The 25,342-nt window shown below is 32.3% G+C and overlaps 3 protein-coding genes across 6 annotated transcripts; 1 reads left to right on the top strand and 2 right to left on the bottom strand.

The window, feature by feature from the left end:
* Positions 1-6,234: 6,234 nt before the first annotated feature.
* On the bottom strand, positions 6,235-9,395 carry LOC18095062 (nuclear cap-binding protein subunit 1). Of its 3 annotated transcripts, none has more exons than XM_024594208.2 (5): positions 8,777-9,384; positions 8,240-8,365; positions 7,915-7,981; positions 7,018-7,217; positions 6,235-6,499 (listed from the first exon to the last, which is right to left on the bottom strand). In XM_024594208.2, exons 1-4 carry the CDS (start codon positions 8,804-8,806, stop codon positions 7,162-7,164), a joined length of 279 nt encoding a protein of 92 aa, XP_024449976.1. In that variant the 5' UTR covers positions 8,807-9,384; the 3' UTR covers positions 6,235-6,499; positions 7,018-7,161. The 3 variants fall into 3 exon arrangements, with proteins under 3 accessions (XP_024449976.1, XP_024449969.1, XP_052303994.1); XM_024594201.2 differs by lacking the exon at positions 6,235-6,499 and adding an exon at positions 7,376-7,504 and having other exon boundaries at positions 6,523-7,217; positions 8,777-9,395; XM_052448034.1 differs by lacking the exon at positions 6,235-6,499 and having other exon boundaries at positions 6,524-7,217; positions 8,240-8,268; positions 8,777-9,392.
* Positions 9,396-12,931: 3,536 nt separating this feature from the next.
* LOC7478518 (protein GAST1) lies at positions 12,932-13,947 on the top strand. Its single transcript, XM_002298265.4, has 4 exons — positions 12,932-13,151; positions 13,246-13,302; positions 13,401-13,434; positions 13,542-13,947. Exons 1-4 carry the CDS (start codon positions 13,083-13,085, stop codon positions 13,721-13,723), a joined length of 342 nt encoding a protein of 113 aa, XP_002298301.3. The 5' UTR covers positions 12,932-13,082; the 3' UTR covers positions 13,724-13,947.
* Positions 13,948-15,962: 2,015 nt separating this feature from the next.
* Positions 15,963-20,991, bottom strand: LOC7467984 (pseudouridine-5'-phosphate glycosidase). 2 transcript variants are annotated; one of them, XM_052449996.1, is made up of 13 exons: positions 20,818-20,991; positions 20,654-20,750; positions 20,285-20,395; positions 19,398-19,468; positions 18,813-18,872; positions 18,646-18,706; positions 18,277-18,383; positions 18,120-18,197; positions 17,440-17,485; positions 17,216-17,336; positions 17,034-17,119; positions 16,797-16,880; positions 15,963-16,315 (listed from the first exon to the last, which is right to left on the bottom strand). In XM_052449996.1, exons 1-13 carry the CDS (start codon positions 20,893-20,895, stop codon positions 16,302-16,304), a joined length of 1,014 nt encoding a protein of 337 aa, XP_052305956.1. In that variant the 5' UTR covers positions 20,896-20,991; the 3' UTR covers positions 15,963-16,301. The 2 variants fall into 2 exon arrangements, with proteins under 2 accessions (XP_052305956.1, XP_052305955.1); XM_052449995.1 differs by having other exon boundaries at positions 19,398-19,480; positions 20,818-20,989.
* Between the last annotated feature and the right edge of the window lie 4,351 nt (positions 20,992-25,342).

The following is a 25,342-nucleotide window of genomic DNA, read 5'->3' as shown; positions in this document are numbered from 1 at the left end:
AAATACTTACAATTTCATAAAGACTTTCTCCTAACCTAAAACTAATTGAAGTATAGATAGTCTCTAGAACCCATCAAATAAAACTTGTCTTGCTGGTATTACTGTAGTTTAAGTGTTTGTTTGGGATTGTGGCCCCAACGGAGGCTTGTCAAAATTCTTTATTTTTGCTTAAAATTAATTTTTTATATGTTTTCAGATCTTTTTGATATGTTGATATAAAAATAATTTTTTAAAAATAAAAAAATATATTATTTTGATGCATTTCTGAATAAAAAACATTTTGAAAAGAAACAGCTACCACACTTCCAAACAAATTCCAACATTCTTGATTTTCTAAATTCCTTTACTACAAAGGGTTTTCAGCAACCTCATCACTAGGACACTCAATAAAGCATGGTGTCATTACTCTTTCTTAGATAAAGCAATTCAAATGAATAACATATTTATCTTTAATTAAAATTTATATTATCATGTACTTTATATGGGAAATATACATAGTATAAATACACCCTTAACGAGTTTCCATGGGAGATTGTGAGGGTGATACAATTACTTAAAGAAAATGATCATAAATTTTATGACTCTTTCCCAAAAAAAACCAAATCGTTTGAGAACACAGTTCAACTCGCGTTTCTAAAAATTTGAATTTTTTATATTTAAAATTAATATTTTTTTAGTGTTTATGAATCGTTTTGATGCGTTGATATCAAAAATAATTTTTAAAAATTATAAAAATATATTATTTTAATGCATTTCTGAGTGAAAAGTACTTTAAAAAGCAACCACAACTATACTCTCAAATACCCTTTCTATCTAAAACCTAGTGTTGTGGCAATAAACAACCCAATTACATGGTAACAAAATTTCAAATACCTAACAACTCAGAGACAAAATTCATCAGTCATAAGTTTGTCCGTAAATAATTCTGCTAGAGTTGTATTATAACAAGATGGAGACATTCATCTAAAACTTTTAAAAACTCCTGAAACTAGTTCGAGAAACTTTTCTAGGTTCGAAGAAAAGACATTTATATGGTTTGAAGAGTTTAGGACTCCTCTAATGTTAAAAATTGTGGCCATAAAAAAGAAAAGACTATCGAGAGATGTAATGATAGTGGATGTCAAACTAGTTGTATTATATATATATATATATATATATATATATATATATAGGCATCGAAAGGAGATAATGATCTTTAAAAGGAGATTTTAGATTTTCTTTAAATTTAAGGATTGAACATTCGATATTCTCAAATTGAAACTATTAGACTACATGACTATGTTAGGGAGTGAAATTTGAATCCGAGAAATAATGTTTTCTTTTTTATATAGTCATGTTACTCTAGATAATGTTTAAGTTATGTATTTGTAAATTTTGATTTGCTTAAAATTAACAGTGATACTAATTGCAATTCTTTTTTTTTTTTTTTTTTAGCTTTAACCATTAAGGCATTTTTTAACTATCATATGTTAATGGAAATTAGTCCCCTAATTATCAATTAATGCATGTGAGCAATTAAATGGATATAGTATTAAGTTATATACACACATGCATGCATCTATGTATGTATATATTACATTGTCAGTTTCGATTGACAAGTACCATAATGGACAACACTTCGGTAGTATTTGGTATGCTGGATAATATTGATTAGACTGGATTGAATAGGACTGGATAAATAATTATCTTGTCCTGTATTTGGTGTGCTTTGAATCGGACTGTACAATTTATTTTATTTTATGTTTAGTAGATACTAGAAAAGCATCAATTGACCTGAGATTTAGACTAGTCTTGGTTTAAAAAAAAGTAGAGGAAGGATTAATCTGACCCAACCTGATCAAAAACTTAGATCAACCTACGACTCGGTTAATCTGAGATAAAACATAGGTAAAAAATCCATTATATATATTGGTCAAAACGAGGCTATTTTGATTTTTTTTAAAATTTAGGTTAATCTAGGTTGACCATCATGACCTATAACTTTGGCTTTGTCATAGGTCGATCTTTTAGCTGAGTTTTAAAATTATAATAATAATTATTTTTATTCTTATGTTGAATTGAGTCAATGGTTAACCCGAGTCTTGCCCTAGGTTGACCCCCAAGTAAGGCTTTAGAATTATGATAATAATTATTTTTATCATTATATTGACCCCAATCAATGGTCAATCAGGCACGTGACCAAGGTCTAGCCCTGGATAGACTCCCAAGTCGGGTTTTAAAACTATAATAATAATCATTTGTATCCTTATGTTGACTCGGGTTAATGGTCAACTTTACTCGTAACCCAGGTTTGGCACCGGGTTGATTCCCGAATTGAGTTTTAAAATTATGATAATAACCATTTTTATCTTTACGTTAACCCGAGTCAATGATCAACCCAACTCGTGACCCGAGACTGGCCTCAGGTCGACCCTTGAATAAAATTTTAAAACTATAATAATAACTATTTTTCTCTTTACATTGACTCGAGTCAATGGTCAACTCGACCCCTGAGTCGGGTTTTAAACTATGATAATAACCATTTTTATCGCTACATTAACTTGGGTCAATGATTAACTCGACTCGTGACCCAAGTTTGGCCCCGGGTTGATCCCCGGGTCGAGTTTTAAAACTATGATAATGATCTTTTTTATCCTTACATTGACCCAGTTCATTGATCAACTCGACCCGGGCCTGGTGTCGGGTCGACCTCAAATCAGATTTTAAAACTATGATAATAACCGTTTTTATCATTATGTTGACCTAGGTCAATGGTCAACCCGACCCGTGACTCAAGCCTTGCCCCGAGGCAGGCCCATTGTCAGGTTTTAAAATTATAATAATAATTATTTTTATTTTTATGTTGACCCGAATTAACTAGATTAACCTTTATATAGAGAATTTAACAAACTTATCCTACCTTTTATAGTGAGAAAAAATTTCTATATTATATCAACTTTGAACAGGACAAAAATTGGCGCAGCAAACAACTTCACAAAAAAATTATAATATATAATCTATCATTATCCAGCATAAAAAATACTACCATCATGTGCATCTTTCTTCCCCACCTTCCTTTCCCTTTCCCTAGCACACAATGTTTTGCTGAGGCACCGCCTTCACATTTGGTCTCGACTCTCAAGTGCTTTCTTTGAATCAAACGCACAACGACATTTTCGACCCGAATTCGATCAAATGTTAGGTGATTTACCACTGTCTAAGTGTAATAGAATATAATCATTATTGGCCACCATTCAGCTTGAACGAAAGCAAGGCTGAGAAGCCAATTTTGTTGTCCTTCGCATACAGCATGCGCGCAGCTCTCCCTGTTACTCGAAAGGATTTTATAGTATTTTTCCCTTGCAACTATGCGACCTGATACTGTACATCTCAAGACAAGAAAACGTAAAATCGTGATTGATTGTTTCACATTATTTGAAAACCTTTCATGCTTTCATTCAGTTGTAATGCACTACAAAAAATAATGTGGATAAAAAGGCTCATCATGCTTTCTGATACTACCACAGACCTGACACTTCACCCTTGACAACATGACAGAGGACACGTTAGTTAGGTAGGTTCCAAGAATTTGTCGTCACGGCAACTCATGATAAAATGACCCATAATGAATATATAACGAGGAGACATGTGAAATCAAACACAGAAACTGGCCTCAATCACGAAACCAGGCTGACAGCAATAAATTACAAGCAGTTAAACGACGAAAAGGCAGACAAGACGGCATCAGCTGAAAGTGAGCATTTCACTACAGTTTCAACAGGGTAAATACAGTAGAATGGATAACTGACCAAAACGAGAAGCGAGATGTTTGTTACCGGCGGAGATCGATTATCATAAGCATTAGAGTGCGAAAGGCCTTGGAGCAACCAACAATTGATAGATAGCATTCGCCGTGCAATAAGTTCATTGCGACCTGAGGGAGAGCTGTGCCAAAAACACAATGGAAGGAAACAAGCAACATGGACGATAAGACGATGTACGGATATAGGATACAATTTCAGAACGATAAAATTTTGCAATTCGAATCGATTTTTGCTTATTAAAAGCATGAAAAGACTCATTTGAATTCATGCAATACACTCCGTGTTTACCTCAATAAAATAATTATTAAACTCTTAAAGTTGCATATCAATTATGATATAGAATAACTCGGCTTAATAATAATATGCAAGTTTATTAGTCGTTTAGTATCACGCCTTGATCAACCATGAATAATAAATATATCATTTATTTTTAGAATATCAATGCTATGTCTTTCACAAAAGAAAAAAATCTCATCAACTATAGATTCTCATCTTTCATCCCTCGTTATTTGAAGTTGTTTCGAAACTTTAACCAAATCCATTACATTTATGATATTTTGATCTTTTCTTTACAATGTTTGAGATAATTCATATGTAATTCCTAGTATATTTTTCATCAAATGCAAATTAAAAAAAAAATCATAAGATTATATCGAGTCGAAGTGCACAAGCTTTGCCCCTTTACTCTAAATTTACACCTTCTTCAACAATGACCTTAAACACATCAATAACGGAAGCAAACAATACAATTAGATTTACCAAAAATCCATAATGTGAGTCCCAACATGTATCACGGCTCTTCAAAGCATAGTTTCTGATGTAAACCTCAACTATTTGAAATATCACCATTATTAAGTGCTTCAACTATCTTGTTATGTTGTTTCTCGCATAGAAGATCTCTTTTCTTGAATGAGACTCCCACAACATTTGTCAAACTAGAAATCACATTAAATAACAAAGCAATGTGAGCATGGTTTTTTGTCACACCATTAAGTGTTTGTTGCAATTGATAGGCAAAACAATGAATATAATATGCAAATGGATCCTCCTTCATTATCAAAGCTTTTAAGCCATTAAATTCACCTTGCATGTTACTAGCTCCATCATAACCTTCCTTTTCCATATAGATATGATATATTAAGCCCATGTATGGCAAACAATGTCTCAATTGCCTTCTTAAATGATAGAGCAATTGTGTTCTTAACATGCACAATATCAAAAAAGTATTTAATAACACATCCCTTTATATCTACATAGCATAGAATAACAATCATTTTCTTTTTAACTGATACATCACGAAACTTATCAATTAAAATAATGATGAACTCACAACCAAAATCATTCAAGATGATATTGGTGGTTTCTATTGCAACAACATGTACAATATCTTTTTGAATGCCATGAGCTATAATTTTTAGATTACCATGAGATTTTTCTAAAACAACATCTTTGATTCCTTGATTATGATTGACAAGAAACCATAGAAGCTTAAGAAAGTTTCCTTGATTCTTTGAATCCTTAAATTGAGCACAACCACGAAAAGCTAGTCCTTGACACAAAAGAAAATGAATACAATCAACAATTATATTCAATTGGATTCGATAATCTTTTCGAGCTTGATTTGAAATTCCAGCGTAAGCAACTTTAATGTGTTGCCTTTGATTAATCAAATCTTGGCATTTCCTCCTATCTTGGTTGTTAGTACTATTAGAACATCTAATATGAATCTCAAATCTTTTTTTACCCTTCAAATTCTTAAATCTCATGCCCACAAAATAATCTCCACTCACTTGATTTCTCATATTTGGCCTCTGAAGATAACAACATAAGCAAAATATCAAATCATTATCCTTATTATACTCTAATCAGATTGGAACAAATAGTCAAATATTTATTCTTGATCTTTCTTTAAGAAAAATTTATAATCATAAGATTGACAGAGATCTTTTTGCAAGTAGGCTCTTCAAGCTTTGTCTCTATCATGAGGATGATATTCAAAAAATTTCTTAATTAAGTTTCATATAACTTGTTTTTGATGAGGTGCCTCCCCTAACTCTTTTTTTACTTTTTTTAATGACAAACCTATTCGTGACTAAACAAATAATCTAATTAGAACATGATAAAAAAAAAATACACATCAATACAAAAAATAATTTGAACTATTAGATAATATTCATTTCCTAAAATATTTTTGATAAATCTCTACGGAAAAAAAAAACAGATTAACATAATATTCTTTTTTTTCTTTGTTGTTCAATGTCCATTCAATAAGGGAAGAGAATTTGAAAAGTAATTGGAAATTGTAAAGAGTAAATTCTAATTTTGAATTTTAAATAAAATAAATAAGAGATTATTAGAATATAAATTGAATTGACTCTTGATATTTTTATCCAATTTAAAATTCTACATCATTACCCAACATGATACCAAATGGGAGGAAGAAAGGATGATCATATTAATGAATTGTACACCATTATTCAATTTTGAATTCTACATCAAATAAATAAGGTAACTAGGGAAGAGAAATAAGAGATCAATTTGACATTAATTTAAGAAAGAAAATAAATAAATAGATTCACACATAATTTTCATTTTCTTTGTTGCTCAATATCCATTCAATAAACCATCCATTGAGGAACAAAAGCACATCCAGCAAGTGCTCTTCTACAATGAAGCGATCGAATTGGCTGCATATCCTGTTATCCAAATAAACAGGGAAATGCAGCTTAAATTGTTTTTACAAGAACAAGCAAAACTAAATGTAGCACAAAATAGACTACAATATTCTGGTTTCAATACATGCAGTCCCACTGTCAATTGTTATGTGATAATGGGAAAACCTCTGCTTGCATAACTCACATGAAATACAGGCAGGTTAAAAAGAAACTCATACAGTTTCCTTCCTCTTTTCTCTCCCATGTCCAAGACAGATTTGATGGAAAAGGTCAGGTGCAAAGTAAGGTACTGATGTAAAGCAGGGGTCAGATGCTAAAGGAAAACATTCAATTTGCGTCTGAAGGTCATCTTTATAATGCTTAAAAAAATCACAACAGTTATATATCCATCCCAGAAGAGAGTGTTTCTGTTGGTTGGAGGGGGGGGGGTGATTACCAGCTCCAGAACCAAAGCAAAACCGTACAGGATATATAGAGATCAAAGAATGAAAATGTTGATCTATCAAATACAAGCATCCACAATATGAATCATATGGTACCTCAGTTTTACTGGCAGGAAATATATTAAGCCTGCGTATCCTTTGAGGATACTTTAACTCTGCATTGTGCTTCTGTTTACCATAAAGTACCCCGGAAACTTCTGAAAGCGGCTCAGGTTGCTCTGGAGTGTTAATGGGCCCAAACTAACAAGTCTTCCCAGCAACCAGCTGAGCTTCAAACAAGAGATGAGGTCTGGGTACTGGAAAGTGTAATGTGGCTGGAGTTATAACCATGAAGAAAAATAAAGGACCGTATAGACACCTTTTGAATACAGAATACAAAATATTGCATTTAATGAAAGAAAATAGCCACATAATCTAATCGCAAATTTTCACAATACATTAAGAAGAAAATCACCATAAATGAAGTAGTCTTTCAATGTTATCAAGCTTTCAATGAAGGCCATCAGTTAGGAATTACTCCAATTCATTAACTGGTGTGAGAACATGAACCTGACAGTCATCCATTTTGAATCAAATTTTCTGTCTGCAATGAAATTTGTTATGAATAAAAATTCTCATAAATAAGCAAATTTCATAACAATAGGTTAAAACCAATTTCAACTGCATTGATCTTAACCGAAATTCTCTCAGGAGTTATTAAGCACCCTTTTTTCATATATTCTCAATGGCATAGAAAATGAGTAGAATTTAACCTCAACCACCCTCCCCTAGGTCCAGTAAAAAAGAACAAGAAACAAGGAAGCCATACTTTCCTTCCTATCTCATCATTTATACAGTTAAATATTCACCACCATCATGATCTGAAGAACAGTTATCTGAGGACAATAATAGCATTAACACAATAAAAAGAAAATATAGTTGCTGATATCAAAAAAGACAAATGCAAGAAAAGTTTGAGACACGAAATAAACCCAAAGAATACTGATAGCTTACCACTGTCAACTTTCCATCCATTGCCACATAGTACTTGAATCCGACCCCATAAATCTTCCAAGAAATCCTGAAGAAAACATAAACAATCAGTGTTGAGATAGGAAAGAAACAAGCACAATTCAAAGAATTAGAAAGAATATTGCATTAAATACATTGAAGAACATAAAGATCGATTCCTGCTTTTAATAAAAAAAAATCTGTAGAAAGGAGCCAATTTTTTCCATAAATGCATTTGTTATTTCTAAATGGTTAAGATGCACCTGTTTTTACTTTTGCAAATATGTGATAACAACATAAGAGAATACCAATAACAGAGAAACAATACCTTCTCGACAACATCACTCCCAGATTTATCTTCAAAAAAAGACAAACCGGTGTCAGAATTATGCCTTTTGATGCTCAAATATGCTTCTATACCAACCATGACACTCTCAATCTCTTCAGGAACTTGCTGCATGTAGATGTGGTGTTAGCAATTGGGAGAGAGAGGGAAGTATCACATGTGATATTGAGTGCCCTTAACCAAAGACTGGATGAGTATATACAAAATAGGGTAGGGAAATAAGTAAAATTACAACAGAGCACAGAGACATTCTGCAAACTAGTGCTGATATGCAGTGACACCAGAAAAAAAAAAAAAATTCCGTCTTCATAATATTTTGTGATAGTATCAGGCAACTGAAACTCTTATTTGAAGAAAGAACTGCACATGATGGACATTAATGGAACAATTAGTAAATGCATGCCAACAAACTTGCACAAACCCTAAAGAACATATAAGCATTTAGATCTGATCAGGTTACCAGGAGCACAACAAAATGAACTGGTATAATAACAGCCTATTCAGGCCAGGTATGCTCACCTGAAAATTATCTTGAGTTGTCTCCACCATTTTCTTCACGAAGTCCTCATTCTCAGAGTTCAGTAAGCCAACCTGTGAGAGAGAGAGAGAGAGAACAGAATAAGCAGGTGGATTCACTGTATTTGCAATAAAGCTTCACCTTAATAAGCATGTAAATCACAAGGGCACCCAATTCGACAAGGTACAAATCCAGACAGAATCAAAAGGAACTATGCAGAACAGAAAACAACGAGATCTATATTCTCTACAAGTAACATTGCATGTTGTGGATGTTCTTGACATTTATTGGGGCTTAGTGACCAAAGAGTCATCTCCACCACAGGGAAGAATAAGGACTTGGCATAGAAAACTCAGAAGACAATGAGTTTTATGCTAAACATGATCACAATACACCAAAATATCATTGTGGTACAAAGACAATGAGTTTTCTTCCCTTCACAGTTTTAAGTCTTGTTACAGTAGAATTTTGTGGTCTCTTTATCATCTTTTGATGTTATATCATGTTCGATTAATTAGGAAATATGGCTAATGTCACTAAGGTTACAGGAGACTAAATAGACCACTAAATGTTCTAAATAGAAATGGACTTCATGGTAGAAAAAGCATCAAGGTGATCTTTCAAAAAAAAAAAAAAGATGAGAAGATGATCTTTCTAAATAGAAATGGACTTCATGGTAGAAAAATGATTTACCCTTAACTCATTAATTATTTTTTTATTAAAAAAAAAACATTGTGTTTTGTTACAATTACCTTGTATTTATTTTTCCCTCGATTCTTTATCAGATCAGTTACCCAGGTTGTTCTAACAGGTGGCAACCACCATTCATGAGAAATTTATTGTTCGTTTTCCTTTTCTTTTTCCTAATCTGTGCACCTATATATTATGTTGATACCATTATAGCTAATTATTTTTAGATCAAACCACTACCGCCATGCATGGAGTTCTTACACGTTATATCTGTTTCTGGCATTTCTTTCCCTCATATAATATCCTCCTGCAATTGCCAAGATAGCAAGATTTGAGAAGTAAATTAATTTTCTTAAAATAAAATAGGACCACAAAACAAAGATTACATTGAAGCAATTGAGAGACAACAAACTGATAAAACAACCAAGCCAAGGAAGAATAACATCTAAAACCCTGAGAGGTGTATCTTAACTGATCAGATTCTAGATTTACTTTCTAGAGGTCACCAGTTCGAGTCCCACAAATTTCAGGGCCACTGAAAGCTTATATGATCGTTAACTTCAGGGCTTGTGAGATTAATTAGAGTAACATCCATATTAATAATAATAAAAAATAAAATAGCATCGATCTAAGTGGGAACTAGTTGCCGCCAGAACTTATGAACCAGTGTTTTAAATCTCAACTAGGAGTTTCCATTCGATTGTTGTATTATGTTCAACCCAGAAGAAAAGTCTACATGGAAACTTCTTTTTTATAATGAAAACAACCAAGAATCCATAGTTATTTCATCCAGGGTAAAGTTGAACTCGATCGGATGAGAATCATCGAATCAATAAGTTAGATATTAAGGTGGATATCAAATGCATGTTAATTAGCAAGAAGGAACATGAACTGCATGTACAATATTGCCACGGTATCCCATAAACAACAGTGAAGAAAGAGAGGTATTTTTGAAATAACATTTTTTATTTAGAGTTACTATAGCAAATCATAAAGTTTTTTGTTTTTTTCTCATTTGTTATTATTATCATTTGAATTCTATTTAGAATTGAAATCAATATCCTCAACTAGAAACCTCTTTTTTTCCAACAACTATCCAAGGTATTTGACATGTTAATTAACGTTTACGATTGAATTAAAATGCCATTAGAGCTTATGCACTGTCGTTAATTATGGATATTATATAGTGCTTCCCCTAAAAGACTAGGATCTCGTGCATCAATTTATCCAAGAGAACATGTGGGTTAATCATGTTAATGCGATTCTCGGGAGTTAATTAATCATATGAAAAGTTTGCAAGTTCAATTAAAAATATAGTATAAAAATCACTCAACCACACAAAGATAAACAAATTAAGTATATGATATACGACAATTTTAGAGAAAATTTCATAAAGTGAAAGATAAGTTTAACATAGTAGAAAGCTAACTCTAATTTGATTTAATGGACTCAAACTTGATAAATAGACCTTAACCCATTAAAAGTCTAAAATTATTAAAATATTAAAATAAAACATAACTCAAATAAACCCTTAAATAATGATACAGGCCTTAAAATAAACTAAAAGATATATAAATAATAGCTCAACTAATTAAAACAAGATCAAATTTGAATTACGTAATCTGCTGGCAAAATTGAAACCCAATTTCAAATAAATGGTTCTAACTTGTCTTGAAGAGTTAGAAGATCTACCATATATCACTAGAAAAATATGTATGTTTATTTTCTAATATAACTAGAATCGCATCAAAATTCATTTTGCAGCTTTAATTATGAACAAAACAATAATAAAAGGTAAAAATTAGCAGATTTAAATTTTTTTATTTTAATTTTTTTATAATATCTGGATGCTGTCCTACAAGTCTTTTTTTAAAATATATATGAATCAAAATAAGGAAGGTTTGTTTTATTCTTTGATATCTTCTTTTAAGTTCGCTTATGTATATTGAAGAAATTCATCTTTGAATCTTTGTCCTTTGTTTTAGGTCTTGTGATTTGACGTAATGAAACCTCAGTGAATGTGTCGGTGTTGAAGCTAGAATTGCATGATATACCTATCTACCTGTTTGACAAATCTTCTCTCCTATATATATATATATATATATAACTGCATTACTCATTGTCAGAGATCAGACAATGAACTCTTCAACTTGTGTTAATTCTTCTTCCGAGCTTTGGAAACAGAAATCAAAGTTTTTATACCATTCAGAGTATATGGTCTGCTATATTTGTCGTCTGTGACCAAAATGTATTCATGTGTTATATCAATTGATGTTCTTGATTGAGTCTTTCTTTGCTTGAAAATGATCATTTACAACTATCTTTTTTTTTTCTCCCTCTTTTACCTCGATCTGTTTATAAGATGTCATTATTTACCCCGCAGCGGAGTGCGGGTAACTGACAAGCATCAACTAAAACCAAAACTAAGTATATATTCTCTCCAGACAATCTTAAGGATCTAAAGGTGTTCGAAATCATTTAATTAAATTTTAATTTCAATATTATAACTCAAAAAAAAAATAAGAAAGAAAGACAAACGCCCTTAACCATCTAATCTATCCATAAGATTTCTGCAACAGACTGTTAAAACTGAATAAATTTGTCGGTAAAGGTTTTATTGAAACCAAATGAAGCGCAGGGTAAACTCTACAGTTCGTCGGCAGGAGTTTCAATTATTCTGTGTCTATAGCTCTACGTAAAAGAAGTTCTTTAACGTGGTGGAGCCAGCAACATGGCATTTAACGAGGGCGTGAGAGCTACCTCCGTACTAAGCCTTTAAATGCAGTTCTGGATGATGATGATGATGATAAATAAAGAGCCCTAAAACAACAGTAGCAGAAGAGAAGAGAAAGGATGACATCGATGACGATGAGTTCTGCGAGAGCAGCATTTTGTGGTTCATATAACTTTCTCATGGCGGGTCCCAAAGAAGAACAGGGGGCATGTTAAGGGCACATGCTTACCGGGCCTGTGGTGACCTAGTTGCTTGCAAATGCACATGGAATACGGATAACTATGACCCCACAGTGGCAACTGTGACTGGCCCATCTGTCTACCGTAAAGTTCATATATATCCTCTGCCCGCAATTTTTTTTTTTTCTTCTTTTTTCCGAAGTTCGGTTGGTTGTACATTGATTTTATTTTTATTTTTTGGCATATTCTTGGATGAAATTCTCGGATAGTAAGATTAAATTTCTTTCCAATGAAGGTCTGTGTGACTGCTGTGTAAATTGCAAGGGCGGCAAGTGATGAAGATAAGCTTCACGGTGGCAGCAAGATAAAGGTAAGAGAAAAATAGAAGCCCAACCACAATCCAACGTATCGCTCGGTGAACGAGAAGGGCTGTGTTTCTTTTTTATGAAGGGTACAGGTGTCATTTGCTAATAAAGGAAAGAAAACCATGGCAATGCTATCTTGCGATTCTCTCCTCTTCTGCTCCCACACAAAAAAAATCCTGAACGAGTTTATATATCCACTGAGCAATAAATTCAGCTAGCCAACAGGCCCGGCAGGCAACTGCCTATAAATGCCATTGCTTTCCATCATAGCTCGACACCAACACTCTCCCATCCCATCCCAACTCACTTGTTATACTGTTCATTTCTCCCCACCAAGAAAATGGGCAAATCAAGCATTGCCATTTTTTTATGCTCTCTGCTGGTGCTTGTTCTGCTAGGACAAAACCAGGTAAGGATCCACAACGCTATCTCTTTTGTCTTTCAAGAAATTCTTGCTTCAATTTGCGTTCATGCTAATGATCATATTGAACTGGATTGTCCAGGCTCTTAAAACACCAATCTCAGCTTCACAGACACAACGACAGGGCAACCATGCAATGGTGAGACTATATGTAGCACTTACAAAGTGCCCTTCTTCAATCCATGAAGTGCATGATATTGTATTATTTCAAAGCTAACTCCTTTCTGGGTATTGCAGTATGGGGCCACTCAAGGCAGTCTTCGTCCTCAGGGTGAGTTGCCTTTTCTCTTTGTTGCTTTCCAATTTTCTTGAGTTTAACCCAAGCGCGAGCTAGGTAGCTGGCAAAACTGCCGCTGATTCACGAATTGCTGTGGACAGAATGTGCACCAAGGTGCACCACCAGGTGCTCAGCCACAGCATACAAGAAGCCATGCTTGTTCTTCTGCCAAAAGTGCTGTGCAAAGTGCTTGTGTGTGCCTCCCGGCACGTATGGGAACAAACAGTCTTGCCCTTGCTACAACAACTGGAAGACCAAGAGAGGAGGGCCCAAATGCCCTTGAAAATTCATGTTTCTACTCGACCGTCCCCTTCCAGCAGCTACTTAATTTATTAGTAATCGCTATATATATATGTAACCAGTCAGCAAGTCAATATTTCCCTTTGTACCATATAACCTATTAACATGCACCTCTTATTATATGTCATTAGAATTAAAAATGTAGCCTGGTTGGAAATTTTATGAGGCCGGCATCGTCATATATATTTTTGTCCTTTTTTTTTTTAATCTATAGTAATTTATTGGGTTTTTTTTTAAGATAACAATATTAATTTCATAAGAAAAAAAAAATATAGATTGGATGTTCCTTGTGTTTGCAAGCTTGTTACACCAGAAGTGGAAAGGTTAGTTTATTATTATTTAGGGTAAATAAATCATTCAGCTCTTAAATAATTAGTGAGTTCTTCGATATATCAACTACGTCTTAATTTGTATAATATCAAGATTTTCATGATTTTCCTTAATAAAAAGAATTTCGTCTAAATTCCCAAAATTATATTTTCCACTTTCAAATCACCTCCCAGTTACATGAAGATATAATTAGAGAAAATTCAAAATTGATTATAATATTTTAAGAAATAAAAAAAATACTATAAATTAAATTATATTCTTCTATACTATAAAAAAATAAAATAAAAAAAAGCTTTAGAGTTTTGTATCGTATGCGTATGTCTTTACATAACTTAAAGAAGATGATCAAAGAGGAGATAATAACTTAGAATAAGATAAAAACGACGAAGACAAAGTTTTTACCTTCGAGTTTAATATTGTTTATATAAATCTTAAAGCTGTTTTTGTTCTGAGTTTTATGGACTGGATGTTATTTACAACAATAACATAACTAATCTTTAGAAAACATGTTGCCAAGGAATGCATTAATTACTAGGCTTTATGAACATCTCGCGTCTAATCTAGTGAGGTTTGTAGAGAACCAAATTTAATTTTCCTTGAAAATTAATCTCGAGCTGAAAACTGATAATCTTGAAAATCAATTTTGAGAAATTGAATTGCCATTTTCTACAATAATTATTGCGTCCAAAATAGAAAATACAACATAAAGCCCCGTTTATTTGCTGGAAAGTTGTTTCTTTTTGGAAAGTGAATTATTTTTAGATGTTTGGTAGTAAAATAAAAAATAAGTTGGAAAACATTTTCAAGTGTTTGGTTATGTCATGGAAAATGAGCTGGAAAATAACTTATTAATGTTTTATTTTTTTCAAGTTTATTAGAATAATGAGGAACAAATCTTACAAATTAAAAAGTTGAAAGATGAAGAAATTAAAATAATAATAATTAACATTTCATAAATTATTTCAAATAAAATAAGTAATAAAAAAAATAATGACCAAATTTAAAAGATAAAAAATTTCAATTAAAAAATAATAAGGGAAAAACAAATAACAATTATAAAAATGAGGACCAAAATTAATATAAAAATTAAATTCTAAGGGATGAAATTGAAAAACAAGTATTCAAAACAAAATATATATAGTAATCAAAGTTTAAGGACCAAATTTGATATAATCAGCAAATAACATGACATTTCTAAATTTTTCACAACTTCCGGAAAGTGTTTTCCGTCCAAAATAAAAGAAAAACACTTCCCTAAAAATCAAGCTAAATTTTTCTAATTAAAGGAGGTAATTAAGTTTACAATGGATAATATTTGGATTAGTTGAGTAATGAAAGCAAATTATAGTTTATATATATATATATAAAAGCACCCTCAGGGATTTGGAAAATTTTCTCTTTTAATATAGTTTGATGATGGGGAATTCGAATTCGCACAACGTAATGGTGAAACAAGTGGCATCCTGTCTATTAACTTCACATGTTTTATTAGTTTATGGGCTTCCCAAGAAAAAAAAGCTGCTAGTCCTCTGTTATTAAGGTTGCTGATAATGATGAAACCAACCTATTAGAGTTTAAAATTTATTTAATGTGGTTAAGGTTCCATGACAAGGGGCCTTGGTTTGATTTCTTAGCTGGATTCTCAGGGCATTTCTTTAGGGTCAGTCTCAAGGATCTGAGCTTTCAGGGGCAATTAAAAATAGATCTTCCCAAATATACATAAACAGATGATTAGGGTTCTAAATGAAACTGCCCTTTGAGTTGCAATCCTCAGCAACGTTAACTTTAGTCCGAAGTATGTGTGGTAGCGAAATCAATTAGACTTGAATTATATATATATATATATATATATATCAAGTAAAAATGTAAAAGAGAGAGAATGAGAGGGAAGGTAGAAAAGACAATAGATTCCTGCTTTCAGGAAAGCCCCAAGTAAATAATGCATTTTTCCTCAGGATTCCTATGAAAGGTACAAACCCCTCGTCCCTAAAAAACTTCCACCCCTCCCCCTCCAAGGTTAAATTTTAACCTCCTTAAACCCCCTACCAAAAGCATCCTGGGACTTAAATAGCAACTGACCTAAAAAGTCCTAGCTGTAAGTTCTCAATCAGCTTTCAACTTTGATCACCTGATGTGACACCATGTGCATGCGTTAGTGAAGGAGGAGTCCGACTTTCCAATTTGCAAAGATGATTGGTTGCCACATGAGGCCAATTTCGAGAGCATGGGGTTCACTCAGCATCTCCTGCAAAAAAATCAGACATCAATTAAAATTATCACAACTGGCAGCCAAACTAGGGTCTGGGCAAAGGGCCACCAAGGGAGATTGAGATTCCTACAAGTTCAGTAACGCATTGCAATTTTTTACTATGCCCCAGTCCTTGCCTCCAAAAGTTTTCAGCATTCTTTTTACTCGTAATCATTTCAAAATGGAACAGGTACTGTTGCCTATACCTACTGTTAGTCACTCTTTAGAGAATGTCTTGGCTAACAATCAGAATCAAGTAAAAGATTTGTGAACATTGCTCTACAAGCTCTGCTACTTGAAGAACTAAATGGCAATATGCAAGAAAAAAATGATAAAGGAAAGCACAAATAACAATGGCAACCTTACAGTCAAGCTGATCGAGAGAAAGACAAACAAGGTTATACAGACCCAGAAATGTTGGGTATTTCTTTCTTTTTTTGTACTTTTTACTAAGAAATCAACAAAACATCAAGATTACCTCTATTAGAATGTTCTTTTAGCTGAGCAAGGGCTACTGCAATCTTAGCACCAACAAGTGCATTATTCTTCACAAGTGCAATGTCTGAGCTTGAGTTAAGATCAACTTCACATCATCACAACAACAGTGAAATTATGAAAATGAGCAGAGCAAGATTATTTATATGTCAAGTTCGTGGCCACAAAATAAAACTTCCCAAATTTGAATATCAGGTGTTAAGAACAAGAGAAAGGATACTAGATGCCAGTGAGGCTCCTCCAGTGAGTTCGTTCACTTTTGCAAGCAAGAATGGAGTTTCAGCATTGCCAGTTATATTCTTGTCCCTAAGGATCCAATTCCATAAATGTAAAACTTAAAGCAAAATAGATAATAAATAGCAAAAAAAGTTGAAAACAAAATGGAGCCAAGAAGTTTCCAACCTAGCTTCTCTAAGGGCAATTTGTATAGAAGACTCGATTAAGCCTCCAGAAGCTGAGTGTTCCTTGGGGATTGGAACTGCAATTAGAATTCCAGATCCAAGCTTAAGTTTCAAGTTCGCATCTGCATTTAACAAAGAAAGGAAGCACAGTTACTCATGATTCTTCTCATTCTTACATGGGTTGAGGGTGGAATAAAGGTAAATTGACCAAACTTTTTCACTTGCCTATTAGCCGAGCACAGTCATCTGGGGTGTCAACACGACAATGTACCTGTATTATGTCATAAATCAACAAGAAAAATTCATTAGATCATATGCGATTGCATGTTAAAAAGAAAACTTGCACACACAATGTATTAATGCAGTGTAAAAGCAACATTTTTTATGGCCACAGGCTTTTTCACGAATGCAGTATTATTTTCAGATGCATGTGTCTTTTGTGTTTCTCTTGTATAAAGCCCATCACAAGACTTATCAATCTTTTTTGGGTTCATCTTGTGTATACCCCATGTCCTAGGTTCTGATCCTTGAAAATCTTGATAAACTTGGACTTAGGTAGACCAAAGTAGCCTAAAATACGGTAGACTGGACTCTGCTATTGTAACTGGTAGGTGCAGTGAGCACAACCAATATGGTTGATTTGGTCCACCTACACCAGTCTAGTACCTGTGTAAGCACACTTGAACCATTATTTGTATCTCAGATTGAAAGAAACAGTACAAATTCAAGGGACCATAACATGGTGGGGATTTTTTCCTCAGACAGATAATATTAGGGAAAGTCATCAGGGGGTGCAATCCTAGAAAGTGGGCATACATTGCAGCCAAACCTAACAGATTTAACGATACTTGCATTTTGCAAATTGCAGCTTCAAAAGAAGTATCAATTCATGAGAATGGGTGTACCTTGCAGCCACTTCTCTCTGTGAAAAATGCCGGAAACTCATTGGTCTTATAAGCAGCAACACAAACGCCCTGAGTCTCCTGTATTTTTAAAACTGATATGAGCATCTGAAATTGAATTGCTTCCAAAGTTATATGGGGTGAAAAAGGTGATGTGTACCAAATATTCTAGGGTTCTGGGAATATCTAATATAGATTTTACTCCAGCAGAGATTACTGCAACTGGAGTCCTGCCAAGCTCTGTAAGATCAGAAGATATATCCATTGCTGCCAAGAAAACATGAGAAAAATGTATGTCAATTCCAGCAATCAAATAAGGTTTCATGAAAATCACCCCTGTTCTTCCGGACCAGAAAGAAGTTCGCTTGTATGGTCAGCAATGGATTAGTAGTGGATGTGTGTTCCAAACATCACATGATCACAATGAACAAGTCATGAGCATTGGGTGCTCCCACTACACGACACGGCTACTAATGCTAGGCCAACCACATCACCAGGATATAGATGGAAGCTGAATTATGGAACTTACTTTGTTCACCATGTCTATGTACTCCCCCAATTCCCCCAGTTACGAAAACATGGATACCAACCTGTATGGGTTAATAAGTAAAACCCACATTAGGAACACATTTGAACCATACAACAATGCTGTTTATTTGCACCAAAAAGTATAAGAATTTGAAACAGAGAGATCACCATGGAAGCAAAAAACATGGTTGCGGAAACAGTAGTAGCACCATTCCCTCTGTTAGCCACCTAAAAAAAGTAAAAACAAGCATGTAAAGTTAGCTGCAACACTTAACAAGCAATCAAATATTACAGCGCTGGTTTAAGGATTCCATATGTCAAACATGTAAGGAATAACAGAGCAATGAGCACAGGAATTACCCAGGTTCCAAAATAATATTACTCCTACATGTGCTTAAAATCTCCGTAGGCAGTTGCTCCGAGATACATCTTTTTAGCTGACAAACTTATTACTGAACTAATTCTTAGCAATCAAAATTTACTATATAAAAATCAATGAGAAATTAATTTACACAACTGGTTGACTTCTTTGTCATGTCATGAGATCTACCTTGATCAACAAACAAGGTGCAACCAAAAGTTGCTTGCAGCATTATTGACCTAGCACATTGATACCAGATCAAAACACTCCCTCAAGTGCACAATAATAAAAAGAGAGAAACTACTCAAAGCTACATTGCAGTTCTTTTATAAACTCGTATTACAAGAGAAAAAACGCATTCACAAAAGTGAGTCATATTCAAAGCTACTCACAACATGTGCAATGTCTCTCCGAGCAGTCTTTTGTGCTTTAGTTCCAAGAGTAGCAAGTCTCTCTAGCTCTCCTGTACTCAAACCTAAAAACATAATGAGCTTAGAAACAAGAGAAAATCACATTAAAACATGAGTAATTATCTTATGGGCAAAGCAACTTCATATCTTCCACAATTGCAGCAGAAAGGCCAGTGGAGAGAAGAGCAAAAGGCAAATCCAACCCCCTTCAATCCCATCCCCAACCAATGCAAGCATAGCAAGGAGTCTAATACTGCTGGACAGAGTTCATTATATCTCCTTGTAAGTTAAACTAAATGAAGTGAATAAGCATGACGTGCAGTATTTAAAACATAGAGCAAGAAAGCATCAACATAACCACCAATTATCCTTTTCTTATTAATCCAGAAATTGAGAGTTCTTATTGATTCTGTGACAACAGTCTATTCATTTAAAGTCCAACCCTCTAACTTGCAAAGCCATTCTCTTATTTTACAGAATTGGTTAATATGCGCAGGCTCTAATTCCTAAAAGGTCTTAAATTTATTTAACATGCATCTTTAACAACTGGTCTGTAAGGATGTCTTCCTCAGGATCTAGCTAACATAATTGGCATGAAAAATACACAGAAAAAATGCCACTGGATTAATATAATTCCTAAATTATCTTCAGTCAATTTAATGATTTTACGTATTTGATGTATTGAATGAACATGTGGCGAGTTTGCCAAAGTATTAAAAAATATCAGGAGAGATCTCTCCATCAACCAATTCATATGCTGCGATCCATTTTACTTTTACCAAGTCAAGATCACTGCAGCACAGTGATGAAGGGAGCCTTCTCATTACCATGCACAGAAAATGAAAAGAGAGAATTTAGCATGAAAATACCTATGCAGGGTACACCATCCAAAATGGCAACGGTGGCAGGAACTGCTCCATTCTCCCTCACAATTGCCTCCACCTCCTTCGCTGTTTTCAAGTTTTTAGGATAAGGCATACCTGTCCATAACTTAAAACCATCAGAAGCCATAGCATGCAATAGCAATACCCAGAACGTATTTTACAAAATGTATGCGAAAAATTGAAAGAAAGCTGAGCACTTCTATATCTCATCTCACGCAATACTACTGCACTGTAAAACTATGGACTTGATACAGGAAAACGGGAAATCAAATGAAAATAAATTGCACACCCAGAATTAGAAAAAGGTTTAAAATTTAACAAAAATAATAAGTTGAGGAATATGAAAAGGGATACCGTGAGAAATAATAGTGGATTCTAAAGCAACAACAGGATGCCCAGATGAAAGAGCTTCAGCAACCTCTGGAGATAGCTTCAGCAACCCTTCTTGAATCTAATAATAATACCATTAAGTATATAAAACCAACTGATAAAAATAAAAAAGATTGTGAATATCTTGCCTTGGAGTTTGATTGTGGAGGGTGAAGGTGCCTATGTAAATTCGATAATCTTGACAGAGCTGATGACGAAGACTCCATTTTTTTTTTTTTTTTTTTTTTGTCCAAGAAAGTGAGCAGAAGGAAAGAAGAGGAGTTTGGTGCTGGTTGCGTCTACTGAAGGTCGGTCAAGATAATCCAAACGGCCAGATAGATAGGTCCTCTTTATGTTTGTTTTTTTCTTTTTTCGTCCTTTTTACCTCTCCATGTCCATGAATAAATAATTTTAATTTTTAGCTTTGTCTACTTTCAATTTTTTTTTCTTTTTGAAATATTTTTATCCTTCCTTTTTCTTTAATCTTATTTTATTTTTTAAATATTTCTATTCTATAAATTATAAAGGGAGTTTTTCTTTTTAATCAGAATCAAAGGAAGTGTTTTTTAATTTATTCTATCAAATATTTTTTTTATCATATTCTATCAAGTAATATAAAACAATTACTAATTAGATCGGAGCTCATGCTACGATGGAGTCCGTATTATTTTTAAGTTAAATATTTAGATATTGTTGGCGTGTTTTTTTTTTAATTTAATAACTTGAATTATAGTCCTAACCAACTAAATAAGCTGATTTTATTTTAATTATATAAGAAAGAAATAAAAAGACAATAATAGTAAAAAGAAAAACATATATGTATAAAATAACAAATCAATGAGGACAAAAATAAATAAAAAATAGCAAGCTATCAACTTGGATTGAATGATGAAATTAAAAACAATAAAACTTTTATAAAAGAGTTAAGGAAAAAAATAAAAAAATCATAAGAATAAGGATCAAATTAAAAACACCAATATATGATCATAAAAAATTGAACATGTAGATTTTTTTCAACTCGTTTTTTTACATAAAAATCATAAATGTAATTTGAAGAATTTATGCACAAATACAATTAATAAATCACAAACCATTGTGTAAATAAATAATAAAATAATAATTAATAATAAATAAAAACATGATTAGAAAATTAAGAGGCCAATATAAATCAAGATATTTAATATCATAACACAGGTCATTTATTTAGCTGTGCTTAATGAATTTGTTTATGAAAATCAATTTGTAATAAAGATTGACACATACACAAAATTTATTGAATAAAATAAAAGGAAAAAAAACATTATGCAAGGTTGCACATATTAAAAATATTATAAAAAAATATTTAATTTATATAAAATATATATAAAAAATTACAGATGAATCATATTAACCTATAAAAAAATTAAACTCATCCAATATAATTAAAAAATAATTGTTATTCAACAAAGGCTAAAAAACCCAAAAATATCATAGAGAAGAGATATTAATTAAAAAATTATTTTAAAAAACACATATAAAAAAGCCATTAATATAAAAAATAAAAAAAATTGAAAAAAAACAGCAATAAGGTTAGGCGTTACTGGGCATAGTAGGTCAGGCCTAGTGTGTGGGCTCATACGGCTTTTATTTTTTTTAGTTTAATGGGGCTGACAACATGTTGTCTAACATCCTAGAATCTGGCCACTGGTGTGCCTGGAAAAACATGGTTTTTTTTTACTAAAAAACACATTTTCAACCCATTTTTTACTTAAAACACCTAATAAATACCTTAAAAACCTCGATAAACTAATTCATTATCTCCAAAAAATGCAAAAAAAAAAAAAAAAACATCCCGAAACATGAAATCAACTCGAAACCAAAAATCTTCCCAAACTCATATATATTATTTTTTAAGTGTTTTCAATTAAAAAAAACTTAATATCAACCCCTCTTATCATTTGAAACATTTTGACACAAAAATCGACTGTTTTCGTGGTCAAATTTTTTCTCAATGATAACCTTTTCTCTCTAAGCTAGAATTCAATGACCCATTCTCTCTCCTCCATTCAAAATAGAAAAATAAAGTTTGGTGTCAAAATATATTTTTTAAAAAATATAGGGACTAATTAACCAAATAGCTTAAAAAATAGAGGATTAAAATGAATTTTTTAAATAAATTGTAAACTTACCACCTATTTTACTCGCTTTTATCACTTGAATTATATGATTTTCAATTCAACACTCTCCCTCGTAAAATATGCAATTTGGTTTTAATTCAAGTTCAAAATAGCTTAATTGTAAAAAAAAAAAAGATAAAATTGAGATTTTTTTTACATGCTTGGTGTTAATTCTTTAGGCTTACTCTCTTCTTCTTAAATTTTTTTTTTCCTTCTCACAATTGCTAAATTTTAGATATAAAAAGTTTCTTATTTTTTTCTCATTAAAAATATATTAAAACTGATCAGCCTTTCATTATAGCAATCCACAGTGAAAGGCTGAACTGTTTCTTTTTTTTATTTTTTAAGCTGTTTTTTAAGCTATTTTTCTTCATTTTTTTTTTCTTTTTTGATGCCTTTAGCTTTTTTTTTTTCTTTCTTTTTTTTTTCTTTTAATAAATTTTGTTTTGTTTAATTTAGTTTGTTAATGTTAATATTTTTTTAATTTAGTTATCAGACTTTTATGTCATTGATCCTGAATTTAACAGGTTAACTTGGTTTCACGAGTTAACCCGGATTTTTTTTAATTAATTTTTTTCGTTTACTTTAGTTTGTTAATGTTAAATTTCTTTTTATTTAGTTATTAGACTTTCATGACACATATCTCAAGTTTAACGGGTTAACTTGGTTTCACGGGTTAACCCAGTTAATTTTGGATTAACCCGTCTATTTTTTTTTGTTAATGTTAATTTTTTTTATTTAATTATCAGACTTTCATGATAAGGATCCTAGGTTTAACAGGTTAATCTGGTTTGACGAGTTAACCCGAAGTTTTTTTTTTTGTTTTTTTTCTTTTTAATTAATTTTTTTCGTTTACTTTAGTTTGTTAATGTTAAATTTCTTTCTATTTAGTTATCAGACTTTCATGACACATATCCCAGGTCTGACGGGTTAACCTGGTTTTACTGGTTAACCCAGTTAATTCTGGGTTAACCCGTCCATTTTTATTTGTTTTTTTTCTTTTGTTAATGTTAATTTTTTTTATTTAGTTATCAGACTTTTATGACATGGATCCCGGGTTTAACGGGTTAACCTGGTTCGACAAGGTAACCCAAAGTTTTTTTTTCTTTTTAATTAATTTTTTTTAATTTAGTTTGTTAATGTTAAATTTCTTTCTATTTAATTATCAGACTTTCATGACACATATCCCGGGTTTGACTGGTTAACCTGGTTTCACGAGTTAACTGAGTTAATTCTTGGTTAACCCATCAACTTTTTTTTTCTATTTAGTTATCAAACTTTCATGACATGAATCTCAAGTTTGATGGGTTAACCTGGTTTGAAGGGTTAACCCAGTTAATTCAGATTTTTTTTCTTTTTCTTCATTAATTTTTTTCTTCATGTTGGTTTTTTTTCTTTGTTTTTTTATTTTTAATTAATCTATTTAATTATCATACTTTTATGGCACGATCTTGCAGTCATACTCACATCCAAAGCTCTTGGATCTGGTGTTGCAGTCAGACTCACTTAAACTTGAGTCATGTAAGTTTAATATTGTTATTAATATTATAAATATTACTCTTAGGTCAAGCGTTGCAGTTAGACCCAAGGCTTTTGGGTATATATCTGCAGAAAGACTTAACACTCTTAGATCTTAGCATTTTTTATATTTTTTATGCAAGAAAAAAAAATTAACCCGTGGGTATGCCTTTGTTTTTTTCCCTTTTATTTTCCTTTTTAAGCCTTTTATTGTGGACTGCACAGTGCAGTCCATAGTGAAAAAGCTGATGCCTTTAGTTTTTTTTCTGGCTTTCTTGTTTTTTAATTATTTTTTTAATTTACTTTCTTAATATTAAATTTTTTCTATTTAATTATCAGATTTTTATGACACGGATCCCGGGTTTGACGGGTTAATTCTGGGGTAACTCGTCAATTTTTTTTTTCTATTTAGTTATCAAATTTTCACGACACAAATCCAATGTTTGATGGGTTAACCTGGTTTGAAGAGTTAACCCAGTTAATTCAGATTTTTTTTTCTTTTTCTTCATTAGTTATTTTCTTAATGTTGGTTTTTTTTTCTATATTTTTTTCTTTTTACTTAATCTATTTAATTATCACACTTTTATGATACGACCTTGCAGCCAAACCCACATCCAAGATTATTGGATCTGGTATTGCAGCCAAACCCACTTAAACTTGGATCATGCAAGTTTAATGTTATTATTAATATTATAAATATTACTCTTGGGTCAGACATTGCAGCAAAACCCAATACTCTTGGGTATAGTTTTGCAGAAAGACCTAACATTTTTAAATCTTAATTTTTTTTGATATTTTTTATGTAAAAAAAATTAACGGGTTATCTAACTAGTTAAAATCTAAAGAACATTAAGAAGAAAATTGAATAAATATTTGAAGAACTGAATTTATTGTTATCCAGACACCTACACGTGGCCTTTCGAGGTGAACAAGGAGCTTTTGTATTTCGGCCATTCAATATTTTTATACTGAAGAAAAGGAAAAGCTTTTTTTTATTGAC

The sequence above is a fragment of the Populus trichocarpa genome, chromosome 1 (genome assembly GCF_000002775.5).
Source record: "Populus trichocarpa isolate Nisqually-1 chromosome 1, P.trichocarpa_v4.1, whole genome shotgun sequence".
Lineage (NCBI taxonomy): Eukaryota > Viridiplantae > Streptophyta > Magnoliopsida > Malpighiales > Salicaceae > Populus > Populus trichocarpa.
Note: the sequence above shows the minus strand (reverse complement) of the source record. Positions and strands in the feature narration are given on the sequence as shown.

What these genes read in the sequence shown, in the direction of transcription:
- LOC18095062 (XM_024594201.2), bottom strand. Translation starts at nt 8,806, where the DNA reads ATGGTGGAGACAACTCAAGATAATTTTCAG. An exon ending in CAACTCAAGATAATTTTCAG is followed by an intron (nt 8,366 to 8,776) that starts GTGAGCATACCT and finishes ATCTACATGCAG; the next exon opens with CAAGTTCCTGAAGAGATTGA. An exon ending in GGAGTGATGTTGTCGAGAAG is followed by an intron (nt 7,982 to 8,239) that starts GTATTGTTTCTC and finishes TGTTTTCTTCAG; the next exon opens with GATTTCTTGGAAGATTTATG.
- LOC7467984 (XM_052449995.1), bottom strand. Translation starts at nt 20,895, where the DNA reads ATGGAGTCTTCGTCATCAGCTCTGTCAAGATTATCGAATTTACATAGG. An exon ending in ATCCACTATTATTTCTCACG is followed by an intron (nt 20,396 to 20,653) that starts GTATCCCTTTTC and finishes AGTTATGGACAG; the next exon opens with GTATGCCTTATCCTAAAAAC. An exon ending in GGATGGTGTACCCTGCATAG is followed by an intron (nt 19,481 to 20,284) that starts GTATTTTCATGC and finishes TTATGTTTTTAG; the next exon opens with GTTTGAGTACAGGAGAGCTA.
- LOC7478518 (XM_002298265.4), top strand. Translation starts at nt 13,083, where the DNA reads ATGGGCAAATCAAGCATTGCCATTTTTTTATGCTCTCTGCTGGTGCTT. An exon ending in TTCTGCTAGGACAAAACCAG is followed by an intron (nt 13,152 to 13,245) that starts GTAAGGATCCAC and finishes TGGATTGTCCAG; the next exon opens with GCTCTTAAAACACCAATCTC. An exon ending in AGGCAGTCTTCGTCCTCAGG is followed by an intron (nt 13,435 to 13,541) that starts GTGAGTTGCCTT and finishes TGCTGTGGACAG; the next exon opens with AATGTGCACCAAGGTGCACC.